This window comes from Phocoena sinus, chromosome 6, assembly GCF_008692025.1.
Source record: "Phocoena sinus isolate mPhoSin1 chromosome 6, mPhoSin1.pri, whole genome shotgun sequence".
In the NCBI taxonomy this organism is placed as follows: domain Eukaryota; kingdom Metazoa; phylum Chordata; class Mammalia; order Artiodactyla; family Phocoenidae; genus Phocoena; species Phocoena sinus.
Window position 1 is genome coordinate 8,181,588 of NC_045768.1, and position 19,398 is coordinate 8,200,985.

A 19,398-nucleotide genomic window follows, 5' to 3' on the forward strand; every position below is an offset into this window, starting at 1 on the left:
ACAGCTTCCGCCCCCAGTCCTGTCACCTTCTTCGGGGCTGCCCGGGGTCATTCTGTGCTCAGGCTTCGAGGGGCCGGGGGCAGTGCTGTAGCTGAGGGATGGAGGCTGGAACCCTGTGGTCTGGTGGGAAAGAACTTGGGGGGGCCTTGGGTTCAAATCCTTTTATTAACTGGTGGCCGGGGCCACTGATGTAAGCTTCAGGGCTGTGTCCCCATCTGCCAGATGGGTGCCTCCTGCATAGAGGAGGGTGCGGATTCAGTGAGAGAACAAATGGGGGTGGGAGTCCCCACTTGCTGGGGAACCTTGCTGAGCCTGTTCTTCCGTCTGTGAAATGGTGCCCAGAGGGAAGAGTCATGGGCCAGAGGAGAGAGCAGCTTTGGGCGGTGGGCATCGCATGGCGTGGGCATCGCATGGCGCTCTGAAGGCTAGGTGGGATTCGGATTATTGGGAAGGCATCTCTGGAAGGGGGCACGGTGTGGGCCGGGGCGTGGGCATAGCAGGGTGTGCAGGGGGCGACAGGAGGGGGCAGAGCAGAAGGAAGAGCCTGCAAAGGCCCCGCACTGAAAGTTGTTTCATTCCACTCCCCGCCCTCCCCCAAAACCAAGTGCCTAAAGATGTGCCTGTTTATCATGAGACCAAAGGGGTGGGGGCTGGCATCACTTGACCAGGCTTTGAGGATTTGTGACCCTTTGGTATCATCTCAGCAGCAGGAACGGCTGGAGGCGTCAAGTCAGTGGAGTGGGAGAGCTGCCACTGAGACTAAAGGATTCCGCCGAGAGACAGGCCCCCTACTCGGGACACACACTGACTGTGACGGGTCAGGTGCTGGGGCCACACTGCCCTTGCTGCCCCCAGACACTCAGGGAGACAGTAAACAGCCCTTTACACGATATAAAGTGGGCGCTGTGAAGGAAATGACAGGGTGGACTCAGACAGTGGGGCCTGACTTGTCTGGGTGGCCCAAGAGGGCTTCCTGGAAGAAGGGCCATCTCAGTGGAAGACCTGATGGGAGAAGGAATATCAGACCACGGGAATGGCAGGTGCAGAGGCCCGAAGCTGAACCTTTAAATGGCTGGCCCAGGGTGGTGGAAGCAGGATTCATGCCAGGTTCCAGATTCCTGACCAAAGTCTCTTTCTGTCTTGACCCCCAGCCTGCCTGGGGTGGAGGGGAGGTCAGGGCTGTGTGTCAGAGCCTCTCAGAGCATCACACCTCCCTTTGATTTGGGGCCCAGAAAAGACTGTCTGGTCTCCTGATGTCATGGCAACCTCCTGACCCTGTGGCAGCAGATGTGGCCTGGCCTGGGTATCTGGCAGGAGCACACCTGTGTAATAGGAATGATGGCCTTGGACCCAGCCCAGGTGAGCGGCTTCCAGTGGGCAGAACTGGAATGGCTCCCCTATTTGGAAGGAAATGTCACAGGCAACCTGGGTCCCAATAACCTAAGATAGAAATGGGGTTCCCTGACGCGCTAAGCATTTACTCTGCATGAGAAACGCCTCTGACACCCACAAGGTTGAGTATTTGTGGTAAGAAAACAGAAGTAACATGTAAGCAGGAAGAGTAAGATGAAATCACCCACAATCCCTGAAAAGGAGGAGTCTTTGGTCCCATTTTGTCATTCAGTAAAGTGAGGCTAAGTCATGATAACAATATAATACTGGAAATCATCACCATCATCACATAAATTGTTTTTGGTAGAAATAATAATACAGGGATACTTCCCTGGCGGTCCAGTAGTTAAGACTCTGTGCTCCCGATGCAGGGGACATGGGTTCGATCCCTGGCCGGGGAAGTAAGATCCCACATGCTGCAAGATGTGGTAAATAAATCAATCAGTAAGTGAGTAAGTAAATGACATCTCCTCTTAAAAAAAGGAAGAATAATACAATAAACAACAATACAAGTGATGGTAGCAATAAAAACAGCAGACCTTTTGTGGGGGCACTGCTCATACAGCCAGTACGACACTGCTCGGAGGGATTGAGATTTAGTCCCATCCCCATCCCAGATGTGGGCACTGAGGCTTGGACAGGTGGAGTCACCTGTCTGGGCTCCCGTGCTGTAGGCCGTGGAGCTGGGACTGGAACTCGGGCTGTCGGAGCCTGGGGACTGTGCTCTAACCATTCACCATTTACCGAAGATGCCCATCTTGCCATCAGAGAGCTTTGCAGAGTCCAAAATATTTGGCCTGGGCTGTCGGGTTTACGTTTCGTTTCCTGCAGACCTCCCTGTGGACGCGTGACTCTGCCATTTGAAAGTCTTAAAAATAAAACCCAAACCCACACCACCTACCCATTACGGGCTGTCCCAGGATCTAGGGGTGGACTTGGGGGCGCTGCTGAGCCCCACTCGCCCGGGCAGGCCCGCCTGGGTGGTGAGCTTGTGACCTCAGCCTCCCACTGCCCAAGCCTGGGCTCCGGCTCCAAGCAGAGAGGAGGACTTTCCTTTCTAGGAGAGATGAGGATTCAAGAGCTGGGTTGAGAGTAGGCCCCAGTCTAAATATAGACCACTGAGCCCAGCTTTGTGACTTGGGCAAAGCCCACTTTGTGTGTGTGTGGGGGGGGCGGTGCATGGTAGGGGGAACCATTTTCTTTTCCTGTAAATATTTTTATCCCTGGGTAGGAAGCAGTCTTCGGGGCCCTATTGTTTGAGCACAATAGGCCCTCATTTTCCAAGAATGTTTTGGCATTTCCCCTTGAGGAGTTGCTGGGGAGAGGAGGCTGCGTGTGAAGGGAGAGGGCTGGGGGGTGAGGATGCCTGGGGGGTGAGGATGCCTGGGGAGGGGCCGCTCACCTCTGACTCCAGCTGCGGGTCAGACCCAGAAGCAGAGCGAGGAAGCTAGGAAGGGTTAGGCACCATTAGGACAATATCAATACTCTCTCCCTTTATTACACACGATGCATGTTTCTTTTTGCAGAAGGCACCGTATTTGCTGTAGAACAGCTAGAAGCTGCTGAGAGACAGGAACACTTGACTCCCCGAGCTCCTCCCATCCAGGAGGAGGGCTGCTCCCTTGTGGCCTCTGTCTCTCCTTTCCTGAAGCTTCCCAGTGTGGGTCTGCTCAGGAAGCACTCGCTCTGGGACGGTCACCCCTCCCCCTCCCCAAATAAGTCAGCCTGGGGAGCTGGAGAATGACACTGACAGTAACCCCAATAGTGGTCACGGTGGCTCCGCGTATCGTACTGCCTGCCAGGTGCCGACTGCCTGCGTGATCTTTGCGCAGAATCCTCGAGATACCTCGGTGAGGTCAGTGCTGTCACTGTCCCATTTGACAGATGAGGAAACTGAGGCTCAGGGAAGTGGTGTGACAGGGCTGAAGTCACACTGAGTCAGCGGTCGAGTCAAAGCTAGGGCTTTGCAGGAGGGTCTGGGCGTTTCTGCTGCCCACACTGGCCACTAGTCCGCCAGGATGCTGGTCAGACGGGAACCCTCCAGGCTGAGGTCCCCTCCTCTCCCACCCAGATTCGTGGAGACCATCTTGTCAGCCGTCGGAACTGGGGAGGCTCGATGGAGCCACCGTGGTCAGGTTTTTGTTGCCCCAAGGGGAAACAGGCCCAGAGCTGGAAAGAGATTTGCCCAGGTGCTGGGGCCTTACCACTGCTGGCCGGTGGGCACATCCCCTCCGGCTGGAGTGACTGTCGCACACCCACGCTGCAGTGGGGGTGGATGGGGAAGCAGCCTGCCTCGTGCTCTAGAGACCTGTCCCGAGGCAGCTGTGTCTGCCCGAGGCCAGGATGGGGTGGGATTCTGTCTGGGTCCGGTATTGTGGTGCCTGGCCTGGGTTCAAGTACTGGCATCACCTCTGATCCTCCTGGACCCCAGTGGGGCCCCCTTCACTGCCCTGAGCCTCATTTTCCTCATCTGCCAAGTGCGTGTCATGCAGCCCTGCCCTCGGGGGCCTTGGTGAGGTCAGGATGGAGGACGTGCTCACCTTCTTGGAGGACCCCATTCCCATGCTGGGTCTCACTCCCTGTCCTTTCCCTCCCATAGGTGCCCTTGGATGAGCGCATCATCTTCTCGGGGAACCTCTTCCAGTACCAGGAGGACAGCAAGAAGTGGAGGAACCGCTTCAGCCTCGTGCCACACAACTATGGGCTGGTGCTCTACGAGAACAAAGTGGTGAGGCCCCCAGCCCATCCCAGCTTCTCCCAGGCCTGGCCAGGCCGCTTCTTCCCCTTCTCCACAGCCTCCCCTGGCCTGCTGTCTTCTACACTAGTTGATGCTGCACGGCCCCCATTCCTAAGCCTGAGACTCCGTACCTCCACCCGCATCCCTCCCCTCCTCCCCGCGCTGGCTGTTGCCAGGGCCACAGCAGAACCTCAGCAGCCTCCCCCCACCCCTTCCGGCCTCCCCATACCTTGCTGTGCTGCCTGCCCTCTCTAAGCGGCATTTCATCCGTCCAGGCGCCCAGCTCTCTGGGGTCCCCTTTCACTCTGCCTCTCCGCCCACCACGCGTTGCTGGCTCCTGCCCACCCCCGAGGCCCTCCGAATCTCTCCATTTCCAGCGCCCTCCTCGCCCTCAGCCACCTTCCCGCCTGGGCTTCCTGCTGCTCCCCAGCCCCTCCCTTCCTTGCTCCTCAACAGCGGCAGCTAACTGGCCGTTCCCTGCCTCAGAGGACCCCTGGGTGGTGGTCCTATCTGTTTCCTTCCTGATGCCCCCCCTTGCAACTCTGTGCCCTGCAGTGGGGGGATGGGTGTCCTTCGATTGTTCCTTTGCTTTGGGCCCTTAGGGAAGCCCCACCTGGTTGAGCCACAGACCCTTCTTCTACCAGACATTTCTGCCGAACAGCCGAGGGACAGGCTTGAGTGCCCTCTGTTTTGAGGGATTCACCAGACTCACTGGGAGGGCTTGTTAAAAAACAGGTTGCTGGGCCTACCCTGAGTTTGATTCAGGTCTGGAGGGGGCCCAAGAATATGCATTTCTGACAAGTTCCAGGGTGACACTGATGCTGCTAATCAGGGACCACGCTTTGAAAATCATTGCCCTGGAGGTTCCAGCCGCTCTTAAGGAATGTGTTGAGTGGTGACACCTAGTGGCTGAGTGCAGCATGGCACCCCTGCTGTATGAGCTCCTACATCAGGACTATTTTTTCTCCCCAGGGGTGTAAGAAAGCAGCGGCCAATCCTCATTCTCCTCCCAAGGGGACTTAGGAAGTTAGTGGACAGTTCAGGGAAATGGTCAAAGACCCTGGGCTCTAGGGGCTGACAGACCAGGTTCGCGTGCAGGTCGGCTACCTTACCAGCGGTGTGAACTTGGGGTTAATAATGGTAACCACCTCTGGCTTGTGAGAATTCTGTGAAATGAAGCATGCAGAGACCGTAGCACAGTGCCTGACGTGTAATGAGCCCTCGGCTAGTGGTAGCTGCTGCTCGTAGAGACCGTAGGTGCAGTGGTGATAATAACAGTCACCTCAGCAGTGCTCCCTGACCCTTGCTGTGCCAGGCAGTGTGCTGTGCGTTATGTGGATTATCTCACTGGGCCCTCATGCAGCCCTGTGAGGTAGGAACTGTTATTACACTGGTTTTATAGATGAGGAAACTAAAGCAAAGGAGGTGCTTATCCTCGGCCTCACACAGATGGAACTCAGTGGAGTCAGGATTTGAGCCAGACCCTGGGTCCGGGTCACTACACCATGTTGCCTCGAGTCATGGTGGTGGTCAAAGTCCTCTCTCCCCCTCCTCCCCTTCTTCCTTCTCCTCCTCCTCTTCCCTGACTGGGGCAGGCAACACTGAGTGGGGCCCTGGAGCCAGGGATGGAGACGGGGTTTGGGCTTGGCCATACACGTAACCCCCAGGGACCATCTCTCTTGCCCCCTCCTCAGGCTTATGAGCGGCAGGTCCCACCCCGAGCCGTCATCAACAGTGCGGGCTACAAAATTCTCACCTCCTTGGACCAGTACTTGGAGCTTGTTGGTAACTCCTTACCAGGTAAAGGACCACCCATCCCAGGCGAAGCACCCAGGGATTTGTCCAGGGGAGAGGGCGCCCCTACTCCTGGAGCTCCAGGCTCCACACCTGCAGGAAAACCAGCTGGGCCTAGAGCTAGCCGCAGGCGCCCGGCACAACCTGAGCCTCAAAGGGAGGCCTGAGAGGGGTTTTCCTGTGGCCACATAGTACGTTGGGGTTGCCCCACCCGAGCCCCTGCTTCCTGAGCCAGGCAGTCACAGCTGTGCAGGGAGACCTCTCTCTACCCTGCCTCTTCCCTGGGTCCCCGAGAGGCTTCCAGGAGAAGGTGATCCAGGTGCCCCAATTTGTAAACTGCTGGGTCAATACCGCATTTGTAAGGAGCTATCCTAGGTGACCCCACCCCATCAGAGACACCCAGAAAACTTGTGGGATGACATCTGCCTCTTAGATGATCCCAGGGAGACCAAGGGGTAAGGGAGGTGCTGGCCTCGTGGGGGCAGCTTTTACCCTTGTGTGGGACTTGGTGGTTGAGGGCTCAGCTGGAGTCTGGCTTTCCTGGATTCCAGCCCCTGCACTGAGAGGGCTGACCTTGGGGTGTTATGTAGACCCCACGAGGTGCTGTGTGTGCTGAGCTGAGCACAGGGACCCGGAGCCAGGGCCCAGAGAAGAACTGCCATTGTCCTGTTATTAACCGGAGTGGCAAGGTCACAGCCCAGGACCACTTATCTCGCTGGATCTCGAATATCCATGCGGACCAAACAGAGAGAAAAATCCCCTTTTATTTATTCTCTATCTCCCACATCCATACCTCCCTCCCCCCTTGGACATTTAAGCCACACTTTGGCCTCTGCTGCTGAAATTTGAAGGGAAACCCAAGAAGGTAATGCTTGGCCTTTGACCCTGAGGGCTCTGACCCTGTGTTATTTGTACCTCATGCACAGAGTTTAGAACCTGACCCCAGGGAGGTGGCTGCATTACCAGCTCTGAGAAGTGGTGCTGGGAGAGTCTGGCATTCCTTTAGCCAGGCTGTGGAGCAAGAGAGAAGGAAGTGGCCTCCCCACTGACTCTCTGGTCACCCCGGGACAGGCCAGCTCTCTCTGGACCTGAGCCTGCCCCTCATGGTAGGGCGAGGGGTCAGCTGCTGGCGTCCTCTGGCCGAGGGAAGCCACAGAGGGCAGCTGTTCAGAGGGCACTGTCTCCACAGGGACCACATCAAAATCGGGCACTGCCCCCGTCCTCAAGTGCCCCACGCAGTTCCCGCTCATCCTCTGGCATCCTTCTGCGCGTCACTACTACTTCTGCATGATGACGGAAGCTGAGCAGGACAAGTGGCAGGCTGTCCTGCAGGACTGCGTCCGGCACTGCAACAATGGTGAGCCGCCTTTAGGCACCAGGAGCTGGGAGCGGGGTTACGTGGATTATGTGCTGTGTGGTGACACCTAGTGGCTGAGTGCGGTGTGGCCACCCTGCTTTATGAGCTGTTCTGCGTTTCCTTCCGGGGTTGTTCGAAACCACTGTCATGCTGCCCCTCACCTTCTTCCTTGATGAAAACAGTTCTGTGATGCTCTTAAACAGAATTTGGGACATTGTTCTCAGAGGGATGCAGTTGTTGAGCCCTTGGGTCACAAGATAAAAACCCTGATTCTGCCACTTTCCAGCAACAGGACCTTAGGAGACCAACTTACCTTTTGAAGCCTCTGTAAAATGGGGATAATAATCTCTCCTGTGTCTCAGAGGGTTTGTGAACAGTGAGCGTCCACTCAACGCTTGGTAAAGATCTTTTTATGCTACCGTTGCTTTCTTCTCAGGGACCTGGACCCGGGTCTGGGAAGTTCCCTTCCTCCCTCAGGGTCTCATTGTCCCCGTCTGCAAAGTTACAAGGTCTCTCCCAGGTCACTCATTCACTTAACAAACCTTTTAATGTCTCTGAGCCAGACCCAGGGCTGGGCACTGAGGATGCAGCAGGGAAGCAAGACATGGCCCCTGTCGCCGTGCTGCCGGCAGCCTGGTGGGGAGACAGATGGTAAACAGATGAGGACACCAGGGGGTGATGAGTCACAGCTGTGCTGGGTGCCGGGTGGGAGCCACCTGGGGAACCTGGAGTGTGTGTATGTATTGGGGGGTGCCGATCCTGTGTGTGGGGAGGGGTAGATCGGGGGGCTTCCTTGAGGAGGCCGGGGTTCAGCTGAGACCTGGAGGATGCATAGTTCTAGAGCAGAGGGAGGTGAGTTCCAGACAGAGGTCGCAGCAAGCATGAAGAGAGGCCCAGGGGTGTGGGCAGTTTAGAGGAGGATACACAAGACCCTGAAGTGGGGAGGGGGTGCCTGGAAATGGGCCTGGAGGGGGCACTGGGGTCAGGTCTGGAGGGCCTTGTAGGGCTTTAAGGGGCTTGTGATTGTCTCTCAGCCGGAGGGGTGGGGCATGAGGGGCTTTCTGCCCTTATGGGAGGAGCAACCCCATCCTGGACCCTGAAATTCCTTCCCGGTGACCTGGCCTCTGGGCAGCAGAGGGAGGCCGCTGCTCCCGCCCTGCCCTTGCCTCTGCCCTACTCTCCCCGCCTGGCATGCCTGGGGCGCAGCTCCACCCGCTGGATGGACAGTGGGCACCCACGCCTGGAGGCGGCTGTGCGGTGACTCGGCTCACCCCACCTGTCCCCTGTCCTCTCCGCTCTCCAGGGCTGCCTCTGCCCCAGCTGGAATCTGCCGGGCGGCAGGAACCAGGTCTTTAGTCAGGCCAGCCCCTGCCGCCGACAAAGAGCCTCCTGTTCCCAGGTCCCCGGGGGCTGAGGGGCCAGGACCGGGCCGAGGCGATCTGGGCTCTGGCTGCCTGGCCTGGGGCACCGTCCCTCCTCCTCCCCCCTCCCTGGCCCAGCTCCTCCCTCTGAAGGTTTCCAAGGCTAATGGCAGACCTGGCCAGGTGACCCCAGGCCAGGCCGGGTGGGGACAGACCGGGTGGGGAAGAGCCGCCATTCGGTTCCCGTGCGCACAGTGGCAGTTGTGATAAGCTTTGCTGGATCGCGGGGAGGAATACATGAGCTGGGCTGGGTAGAGCTCTTGGCCCTGTGCCTAGCACATAGCGAGCGCTCAGCCAGGAGGCTGAGGGGTACGGGTGTGGGTCCTGTGGGCAGGAGGGGAGGCCCGGGACAGCTGCTGGGGCGGGGGGAGAGGCGTCCTGTGGCCGCAAGGTGTTGGGAGCCGACAGGGTGGTTTTAGAGGAGCCTTTCCTCCACCCTGAGGACTGTGGGAAAGTTCTCGGCTTCCTCGGGGGCTGGGCCTGGAATTTGCAGGGCCTGGAATTGCTCACTCCAGGGGCTGCCAGGAAGTGGGGGGTGGCTGGGGAAGGAGGCCGAGCTGGGTGGACACAGTTCGTCTGGCCCCCGCCCACATCCTGCATTCCCGGAGCAGCTGGGGCAGCTAGAGGCAGCGGGGCACGGAGCTGCCCCCTCGGGCTGGGCCTGGGGTGCAGAGGTCAAGGCCTCTTCCTGTCTGTCTGCCTGCTGCCCAGGCCTGAGGAATGTAGCTTCCTTTCTCAGCCTGACCCTGAGGACCCCACAGGCAGGAAGTCTCCAGGTCTCGCTAGAGTCGGCCAGTCTGGGTTCAGGCCCTGGGGCTGCCGTTCCCTAGCGGTGTGGCCTCGAGCCAGTGACTTTGCCTCCCTGAGCCCGTTTCCTCATCGGGGAGAGTGGGGCTGAGAACAGCTGTCCCTCTGGGAGCTGTTTGGGGAATTAGGTGAGGGAATGCGTGTGCGGTCTCAGCCTTAGTCTGCCGTAACACGGGACCAGAGACTGGGCGGCTTAAACAACAGAAATTTATTTTTGCACAGTTCTGGAGGCTGGAAGCCCGAGATCCAGGTGTCAGCAGGTCTGTTTTCTTCCGAGGTGTCTCTTCCTGACCAGCAGGCAGCTGCCTTCTCCCTGTGTCCTCACACAGTCCCCGCTCTGTGTGCGTAGCTTGTCCAGATTTCTTCTTCTGAGGACACCAGCCATACATAGGGGATCAGGGCCGAGCCTGAGCCCTTTGTTTTAACTTAATTTCCTCTCTAGTCCCTGTCTGCAGTCAGTCACATTCTGAGGGCGCTGGGGGTCAGGACTTCAACATAGGACTTTGAAGGGACACAGTTCAGCCCCTCACAGCCAGGCTCAGGGGAAGAGCTCGGGAGGGGTCACCTGCCCTTTTGATTCAGCCACTGGGCGAGCAGAGTAGGGACGTCCTGAGGGTCTGAGGCGGCATCGGCGGCCTCCTTCCTGCTGCCCAGCCCTCTGGCTCAGCGTCCTGCCGCCTGGAGAGCGACCCTGCCGGGTACACCCGGCTTGCCGTCTGCAGACTGTAAATGCCCCAGTGTGAGAAAGGCTGCATATAGCGCATGGCTGGATTGTTCTAGGCAAAACCTGGTCTCTGGGAGACGGTGCACCTCCTTAAGCCTGAGGGGCTTCCTCCCCTGGCCCAGCTGGGCAGCACCCACCCCAGGGCTCTGCGCGGCACCCCAGCTGGGACACCCCTGCTCTGCCCCTGTCACTCCCTCCTCATCTCAGGTCCCTGAAATTCAGGGTGAGACGCCCCTCACGCCCCCATCCCGGTCCACGGAGCTGCCACTGCAGGGCTGGGGCTGGGCCTCAGTTTCCCCACCTCTGAGCTCTCTTCCAGCCCCACCAGGCAGTGTGATTCCTGGGTCAGCGGATGTGGAGGGGGAGGGGTTCTCCCCACGCCAGAGAGGGGCTTCTTCTCTGGGGGGGTGACTCAGCCCGTAGTCACTGCAGTGGAGGTCGGGGTTTTGGAGGCACTGGCTGCCATTTCCCCTTCCCTTGGCTCTGGGGACACAGCGGTCAGAGGCTCGTGGCCAGGGTAGCCGCCAGCTCGCTGGCTGCGAGGTGTTTCACCACGTTCGTCCCAAAGTCAGATGTTGCGACTTCCTGCAGCCTGCCTCCCCAGCGCCCAGTCTGAGGCCCATGCCTTGTTCACTGACCCCCTCGCCAGCACGGGGGAGGTGGGCAAACTCATCTGGGCCACCACCGCCACCATCACTGACAAGAGTGAGAAGTGGTACTTCCAGCCCCCTGGATGCGCGGCGGTGAGCAAGGTGGACCCAGGGCAGCCGGAGCCATTCGTGGCTGCATCACTAATAACGTGTGACGTGGTGCCCGCTGGGCCCGCCCCCGGGCCCTGCCTCCACAGTCCACACTGTGGTCCCTGCAGCCCCACAGTGGGTGTGTGAGGCCAGGCTGGTCATTGTTCCCACTCTTCAGAAGGGAGAACTGAGGTCCCTTAGGGTTCAATGACCTGCAGCGAGGCTATGAGGCCAATTGGGCTCATCGCCTATTTTAATAAATCCAGTTTTATCGGCTCGTTTGTTCACACACTGCCTGCGGCTGCTTTCCTGCTACAACGGCAGGTTGAATGGCTGGGACGGAGATCGTCTGGCCCACAAAGCTGAGACTGTTTACTGTCCTGCCCTTTGCGGGGGAAGTTGGCAGGCCCCTGGTGGAGGGAGGGTCTCTGGGTGCCTCTGGTATGCCGTCCGCCATGCTGGGTGGCCTCTCCTTGGCGGTGGTGGTGGCTTCTGGTCCTGGCTCTGCTGCTCACTGGCCGTGGACCCTCGGCAGCGGCCTGACCTCGGAGCCTGTTTCTTCATCTGGAAAAGCAGAGGAAACGACAGTGCCCACAGCTCGGGCTGGTTGGGAGGAGTGAAGGAGATGAGGATACAGAGCCAGGGCTGTCTTACTGTCCACTGCTGCTGGTGGGTTCTTATCGTTACTGTCACTGCAACAACTACTGATGCTGTTACTACAAGAGCCGTGGGGGTCAGAGGTGGGGGGAGTTTGGGCAGTCAACCCATTGGTCTCGGTGGAGGGCACGGGCCATCCTACCGACCTCCTCTCTACATCCCTCTCCCGGGCAGGGATCCCCGAGGACTCCAAGGTGGAGGGCCCCGCGTTCACTGACGCCATCCGCATGTACCGCCAGTCCAAGGAGCTGTACGGCACCTGGGAGATGCTGTGTGGGAACGAGGTGCAGGTGAGGGCCATGGAGGCTGGCGGGGAGGCTGCGCAAGTCAGCGCGGGGCCACAGGCGAGGGCTCTGGAGCCTGGCTGCAGGTTCGGACGGGTGGAGGCTGAGGTGATCCCGCAGGGGGAGCGGCTTGTTATTTTGTTCAGTCATTAACTGAGCACCGACCCTGGACTAGGTGCTGGGGTGCACTGTAGGAGGGACGCAGTCCTGGCCCTCAGGGAGCTGCCTAGAAGGAGAAACACACGTTTGACAAGTAAACGCACACACTTGCATGTGCGGGCAAGGGGGGGAAGGGTGTGGTATTCCAGACAGGGTGGCAGCATGTGCAATGGTCCTGAGGTGGGGCCCCTACAGGATCCTACAGGACACCCAAGCAGGTAAGCTGGGACCTGTGGGAATGATGCTTAGGAGGGAGGGCAATGGAGACGTGGAGCAAAGAGCAGCTTTTTTTTTTTTGCGGTACGCAGGCCTCTCACTGTTGTGGCCTCTCCCGTTGCAGAGCACAGGCTCCGTACGCGCAGGCTCAGCGGCCATGGCTCACGGGCCCAGCCGCTCCGCGGCATGTGGGATCTTCCCGGACTGGGGCACGAACCCGTGTCCCCTGCATCAGCAGGCAGACTCTCAAGCACTGCGCCACCAGGGAAGCCCAGAGCAGCTTTTTGAGGGGGGGTTTGAGTGGCTGGGCTTGCCGGAATATGGAGGGGGCTGGGCATGCTCCAACCCCTGCCCCGGCCTGTGCCTCCTGGTCCTAGATCCTGAGCAACCTGGTGATGGAGGAGCTGGGCCCTGAGCTGAAGGCAGAGCTCGCCCCCCGGCTGAAGGGGAAACCACAGGAGCGACAGCGGCAGTGGATCCAGGTGGGCAGGCCTGGGCTTGGGAGCAGGGGTGGGGGGCCTGCAGCCGCCTGGCACCCTCGGCCTGGCGCTGACACCTCCGCCCTGCCCACAGATCTCAGACACCGTGTACCGCATGGTGTATGAACAGGCCAAGGCACGCTTTGAGGCCGTGCTGTCCAAGCTGCAGCTGGCCCGGCCGGCCATGGAGGCGGTCATCCGCACCGACATGGACCAGATCATCACCTCCAAGGAGCATCTGGCCAGCAAGATCCGAGGTAGGAGGGCCACCTGCTATGGCTGTCGTCACCTGGTGGACGTGCTGGGACCACCCGCCCTCCGGGGTCAGGGGGTCCCTCCTGCCTGTTTCAGGGATCCGTTTGCATTTCACAGGAGGGACTTGATTCATTGATTATCTTTAAAACACCAGAATCAAATCTGAGGCGTTGTCCTTCCAGCCCCTGTGAGTTGTTTGCCAGCTGTTATTTCTATAGACTCAGATCTTGGTGACCTAAATGACGTTGAGGAGGTTCAAGCCTTCTGTTCATCTTTGGTCATCAGATCTACCATGTGTCATTTTAGCGACATCCGCTTGACTTTGGTGATTCACGTTTAGCCAGCCTTTCCCTGGTCAGCTGATGCTCCTTTCTGTTCCGAGCCTGATGGGATCTTTTCACTCACTTGTCATCCATCACACGCTGGCCACAGTTGTGACTGTTGTCAGTTGCCCGAGGGTTATTCTCTAACGGCTGTACTCACTGTGAGCTGGGGAGGACACCGAGAGTTGACATTTATTGTGTGGAACAAATAATGTTAGCTGGGCAGGGGAGAAAGAGGGACGTCAAAACATCCCCAGGCTAAAAAATGCCTTGGTCAGAATGTCTTGGAGACGGTCCCTGCCCACAGGGAAGCAGCCTTTTCCATAGTTGGGCTGAGTCAGGCCACACCATTCCCGGGGCAGAATCGGGGTTTGCAAAACCCAGAGTCTCATTGAAGCCACGGAAGTGTTTTCCATTTTTTTTTTTAAATGAAGGAGCAAGACCCCCAAAGGTGAGTTCTCTTCCTCTAGCTAAGCAGAAAAACTGCCAACCTAGAGACCTTCACACTAGCGGTTTTCTTAGTTTCTTGCCGTCACAGTGTCAGGAACATCAGGGGCCAGTCTCAGAACTCCCTGTTACTTGTGCTGCATTGTCAGCTGTTCCTCAAGAATCCTTCAGTTTGCTAATTTTCTTTCAAGAATATAATACGACAGCCTGCCTCTAGCCTCTAGCCTGGGGGTCTGGGATGGTGGGAGTTGCTACCGGGGGTGCCATCCGCTAATCAGCTCCCTCGGTGCAGCCTCCATCCTCCCCAAGGCGGAGGTGTGTGTCCGGAATCACGTCCAGCCCTATATCCCGTCCATCCTGGAGGCCCTGATGGTGCCCACCAGCCAGGGCTTCACTGAAGTGCGGGACGTCTTCTTCAAGGAGGTCACCGACATGAACCTGAACGTCATCAATGAGGGCGGCATCGACAAGCTGGGCGAGGTGAGCCAGGCATGGCCCCGGGTTTGGGTTTGGTCTGGCCCCCGTCAGGCCCTCACTGTGATCAGGGCTGGCCGCTCCCCTCCGGGGCATAACCTGTGAACGGAGGGTCTGCGTGCACCCCACAATTGGAGCCAGCCTCTCTCACTTCTGAGTTCTCTGGTTCTCGGGGTGAACGGTCTTCCACAGACCCCATGTTGGGGTAGTCGGCTGCCTGGAACCCCACATAATTGTCAGGTATAGATAGAATTGGTCCTGTAATCTTAGCGTCTTCTACACCCCAAACTGAGGGGTCTATTGACAATAATAATCATAGAATTTGAGAGCCATAGAAGACCTTAGAGATCATGAAAACCAGCTCCTGGTTTGGAGGCTGAGAGAAGGTGAGCGATTTGCCCCAGGTCACCCAGCGCCCGGGCTGGCCTCTCCCCACACGCTGTGCTGCCCTCAGATCCTCCTCATGCTTCCTGTCCCGGGTCCTCCAGCGCTTGCCCTTGTGGCCGCCACCCCTGGATGGCCTTCCTGGGGGCCGGGCCCAGGGGCTGGGGGGCTGCCTGGCTCCTCTGGCGGCCCCAGCTCAGGTCCCGCGTGCCTCTGCCTCCCTGCAGTACATGGAGAAGCTGTCCCAGCTGGCGTACCACCCCCTCAAGATGCAGAGCTGCTACGAGAAGATGGAGCCGCTGCGGCTCGATGGGCTGCAGCAGCGTTTTGATGTGTCCAGCACGTCTGTGTTCAAGCAGCGAGCCCAGATCCTCATGCGTGAGGTGAGCCCAGGGTGCTACCCCAGCTGCCCCCGCCATCCCCAGGTCCCCATCTCCTGGGGAAGAGGCTGCCTCTGTGGCCTTCCTCCCCAGCCCCCTCCTCGTCGTCCCCACGGGCCTCGCTGCAGCCACACTCGGCCCCCGCGTGCTCTCCGCTGCTCTGCTCTCTGGTCTGTTTGGACCCTGTCCCTCTGCCCCCCCTGGCTAATTCTGACTCATCTTTTGGGTCTCAGAGACCCCTTCCTCCGGGAGGCCCTTCTTGCTCCCTAAGCCCCTTCCCACAGGGCCCAGGGCCTCTGTCTCCCTGAGGCAGGGAGTGGCCCCGGTGCCCGGCCCTGAGCCAGCACACTAGACAGTACAGGAGCGAGTGAGTGACCGGGCCGCTGAGCACACAGGCGCCCCCTCCTCCCGGCGGGCACCCCTTCACGCGCCCCGTGGTGTGCCCCGCCGGCAGCAAATGGACAACGCCGTGTACACCTTCGAGACCCTCCTGCACCAGGAGCTGGGGAAGGGGCCCACCAAGGAGGAGCTGTGCAAGTCCATCCAGCGCATCCTGGAGCGGGTGCTTAAGGTGAGCCGCCCGGCCAGGCCCCACCCCTCCACCCAGGGGGACGCTGGGGCTCGGGTCAGACCAGGAACCGGTGGAGCTCCCTGACCCAGAGCCTCCTGTGCCCTGGCCGCTCTTCCTGGCAGAAATACGACTATGACAGCAGCACCGTGCGGAAGCGCTTTTTCCGGGAGGCTCTGCTGCAGATCACCATCCCGTTCCTGCTCAAGAAGCTGGCGCCCACCTGCAAGTCGGTGAGTGCGCCCTCCCCTCCCCCACTGCGCTCCCCCCTCCCTTCCTCCCCTCCTCCCCCCTCCCCCCCCTCCCCCCCCTCCCCCCCTCCTCCCTCTTCCTCTCCCCTCCCTCCCCCCTCCTCCCCTCCCTCTCCTCCCCTCCCTCTCCTCCCCTCCCCCCCCTCCCCTCCCTCCCCCCCTCCCCCCTCCCCCTCCCCCCCTCCCCCTCCTCCCCCCTCCCCCTCCCCCCTCCCCCTCCTCCCCCCTCCCCCTCCTCCCCCCTCCCCCTCCCTCCCCTCCCCTCCCCTCCCCCTCCCCCTCCCTCCCCCCCTCCCCCCTCCCCTCCCTCCTCCCCTCCCCTCCCCCTCCCCCTCCCTCCCCCCCTCCCCCCTCCCCTCCCTCCTCCCCTCCCTCCCCCCTCCCCTCCCCCCTCCCCTCCCTCCTCCCTCCCCTCCCTCCTTCCTCCCCCCTCCCCTCCCCTCCCCCCCCACTAGTCCCCCCCCACTAGTCCCAGCCCTGGCCTCCCCTCTCTCTGCCCCCCCCCCGCAGGAGCTGTCCCGGTTCCAGGAGCTGATATTCGAGGACTTTGCCAGGTTCATCCTGGTGGAGAACACGTATGAGGAGGTGGTGTTGCAGACGGTCATGAAGGACATTCTGCAGGGTGCGTGCCTCCCGGCCCCCGGGGGCTGACTGCAGAGCTGGGGGGGGGGGGCGGAGGGGCGGGTGCTGCTGTTGGGACCCTTACTGCCTGGAGGGTGGTGGAGGTGGCCACCCAGAGGTCTTCCTGGGGGGGTTAGCTAAGCTACAAAGAAAAGAGGACTGGGGCTTCCCTGGTGGCGCAGTGGTTGGGAGTCCGCCTGCCGATGCAGGGGACACGGGTTCGTGCCCCGGTCTGGGAGGATCCCACATGCCGCGGAGCGGCTGGGCCCGTGAGCCATGGCCGCTGAGCCTGCGCGTCCGGAGCCTGTCCTCCGCAACGGGAGAGGCCACAACAGTGAGAGGCCCGCGTAACGCATAAAAAAAAAAAAAAAAAAAAAAAAGAAAAGAGGACTTATGCCGTGGGCTGGGGTGGGCCCACCACTAGTGGTGTGGCCCCAGGAGGGTAGCATCGCATCCCTGTGCCTTAGTTTGTTTGTGGGTCCTTGACATTTTGGGGAGCATCAGGTGAGTGACAGGGTGTAGGGTCACAGCCCCTGCTTCCCGGCATTGAGGCCCGAAGTAAGCCTCGTCCCAGTCCCAGCACCCGCTTAGGCCGAGGGGGCCTCTGGGGGCCGATGCAGGTCCCAGCTGGGCCGTGGAGGCTGTGCTGGCGGCCGGCAGCCCGCGGTAAATGCCCCGACGCCGCCCTCTGGTCCCGCAGCGGTGAAGGAGGCCGCCGTGCAGAGGAAGCACAACCTGTACCGGGACAGCGTGGTCATGCACGACAGCGACCCCACCCTGCACCTGCTGGCCGAGGGCTTGCCCATCGCCTGGGGCGAGGAGTGCAGTGGCAGCCGTGACAGCGCCGGGGACCCCGGCAGCCCTGGGATCCCGGAAGCAGCCACCCTCTCGGAAAAGCGCCGGCGTGCCAAGCAGGTGGTGTCCGTGGTCCAGGACGAGGAGGTGGGGCTGCCCTTCGAGGCTGTCCCTGAGCCCCTGACACCTGCGTCCGCAGACAGCATCACCGAGCTCCGTGGTCTGCTGGCCCGGGAGCTGCAGGCTGAGAGCCCCCCGCTGGCCGGCCCCCTGCTCAATGGGGCCCCCGCCCAGGAGAGCCCCCAGCCCGGGGCAGCCCCTGAGGCCGCCTCACCACCTGCCTCACCCCTCCGGCAGCTCCCGCCTGGAAAGGCCTCGGACCTCGAGCCTCCCAAGCCCAGTGACCAGGAGACCGGGGAGCAGGTGTCCGGCCCTGGCGGCCGCCCCCCAATCCATACCACCACCGAGGACGGTGCAGGGGTGCAGACTGAGTTCTAGGCCAGTCGCCCCCGAGCTTCTGTCGGACATGGCACACGGGCCAGCCCCTGCGGCTCTGGGCGGGGAGCGCTGGATCTATGCCTTCCAGGTGGGGATGGGGCCGGGCTGGTGCGGCACCTCTGGGGCGGGGACGGGCCCACCTGAGTCACTTTATTGGGTTTGGTCACACTTGGTCGGTCTGTTTTCTCTTATGTGGGATGATCTCGGCTTTCCTCCTCCTGCCGGGGGCAGAGCACAGCGGAGGGGGCTGGGAGCACGCGATGGCCCTGGGTCCCTGAGTCCTGCGTCCCTGCCCTGCCTCCGTGGCCTGTTTCCCTCGTGGGTCTTGCCATCCTTGGGAAGAGGGCGGTAAGAGTAGCATCTGCTGTGACACAGAGCCCATGGATCCTCAGCTCTCACCAAGGGGCTCGCTGGAACCAGGAAGACGGAGCGCTGAGGCCCGTCTCGGCCCCGCTCCTCCCTCCTCCGGCTGGGCCCCAGAGGCCAGTTTTGGAGTGGATACTGGCCTTGCTGTCCTGCCCCGGGTGAGGGGAGGTGCAAGGAGGGGCCTTCAGGCTCGGGGAGAGCTGGCTCGCCGAGGGGGATGGGGCCGTGGGCCTGAGGAGAGAAAAAGAAAGGCCTGGAACGGGCCGGTCTGGGGAGAGGAGGGAGAGGGCGTGTCTGAGGGAAGGAGGGCGTGACCTCTGCAGAGGTACTGCTGGGAGGGTGGGCGGGGTGGCAGATGGAGGGCTGCTGGAAGCTGGGCCGTTGCCTCCCCTCCACTTGCTGGGGTCCAGTCTCCGGAGTTCCTCTGTCCCCGTGCTGGGCTCGGGGGGTGGGGGGCGGTGGCATGTTGCTCAGTGGCAGGGCCGGGTGGGTGTGGACTCTGCAGGCCACTTCCAAGGTACGCATTGTCCTCCCAGGGAGCTGCGGGGCTCGTGAGGGGCAGGGGGATGGGCCGAGGCACCCCAGGGCACCACTGAGCTCTTGGGTCAGGCTGGGGCTTGGCCCCTGCTGCTCTGAGTTTCCAGTCACCCCATCCTGAAAACCCCAGGACTCTTCAAATGTCCTCATGAGTCACGTGGGGGCCCAGCCATCCCCCTTCCTGGGGTGAGGGTCAAGCCGAGACCATCCCCAGGGACTGGGGCCTCCTGGCCTTCCCAGACCCCCTCCCCTGCTGCTTTGAGGGGAGGGTGGGCAGGGCAGAAACCGAGTCCTTCAGGGTTCTCAACGCCATCCCAGCCCTGCATCCTCCATCCCCTCGATCTCCTTCCTGGACCGGGCCCTGGGACCCACAGGACGTGAAGCACTGGCTGGTGCTCAGGGACCCCGCCCCCGCCCCCGCCCCCCAAGCCCTAAACTCAGCGCCTCACTAACCTCTTTTACCAACACGTTCCGTCTGAAGATGCTCTCCTCTGGTGCCTTCTTTTGTGGTTTTCCAATCATCCTCAAATCTTGTATTGAAAATATTATGCAAAATGTTTAAGCTTCTACTAATAAATGCTTTATTTAAAGCCAGTGGCCCATGTGTGGTGCCAGCAGGGGGAGACCTTTGCTGGAGACTGACTAGGAGCATCTGTGTACCTTGACTTTCTGGGATAGCCGCTTGACCGAGTGCTTACAGGTGCATGGCCAGAGTTCTTCTATCATCCCATT

The 19,398-nt window shown here is 60.5% G+C and overlaps 1 protein-coding gene across 2 annotated transcripts in view; it reads left to right on the plus strand.

Annotated features, from left to right (window-relative positions):
• NIBAN2 (niban apoptosis regulator 2) overlaps positions 1 to 19,260 on the plus strand; it is a 51,642-nt gene extending 32,382 nt beyond the window's left edge. For both annotated transcript variants that reach the window (XM_032635764.1, XM_032635765.1), the window contains exons 3-14: positions 3,992 to 4,120; positions 5,824 to 5,929; positions 7,113 to 7,280; positions 11,804 to 11,919; positions 12,666 to 12,770; positions 12,862 to 13,024; positions 14,085 to 14,272; positions 14,878 to 15,033; positions 15,485 to 15,601; positions 15,724 to 15,831; positions 16,360 to 16,471; positions 17,171 to 19,260. In XM_032635764.1, coding sequence (XP_032491655.1) covers positions 3,992 to 4,120; positions 5,824 to 5,929; positions 7,113 to 7,280; positions 11,804 to 11,919; positions 12,666 to 12,770; positions 12,862 to 13,024; positions 14,085 to 14,272; positions 14,878 to 15,033; positions 15,485 to 15,601; positions 15,724 to 15,831; positions 16,360 to 16,471; positions 17,171 to 17,763 — 2,061 coding nt within the window. In that variant the 3' untranslated portion in view covers positions 17,764 to 19,260. The remainder of the gene's footprint in view (positions 1 to 3,991; positions 4,121 to 5,823; positions 5,930 to 7,112; positions 7,281 to 11,803; positions 11,920 to 12,665; positions 12,771 to 12,861; positions 13,025 to 14,084; positions 14,273 to 14,877; positions 15,034 to 15,484; positions 15,602 to 15,723; positions 15,832 to 16,359; positions 16,472 to 17,170) is intronic.
• Positions 19,261 to 19,398: the final 138 nt, after the last annotated feature.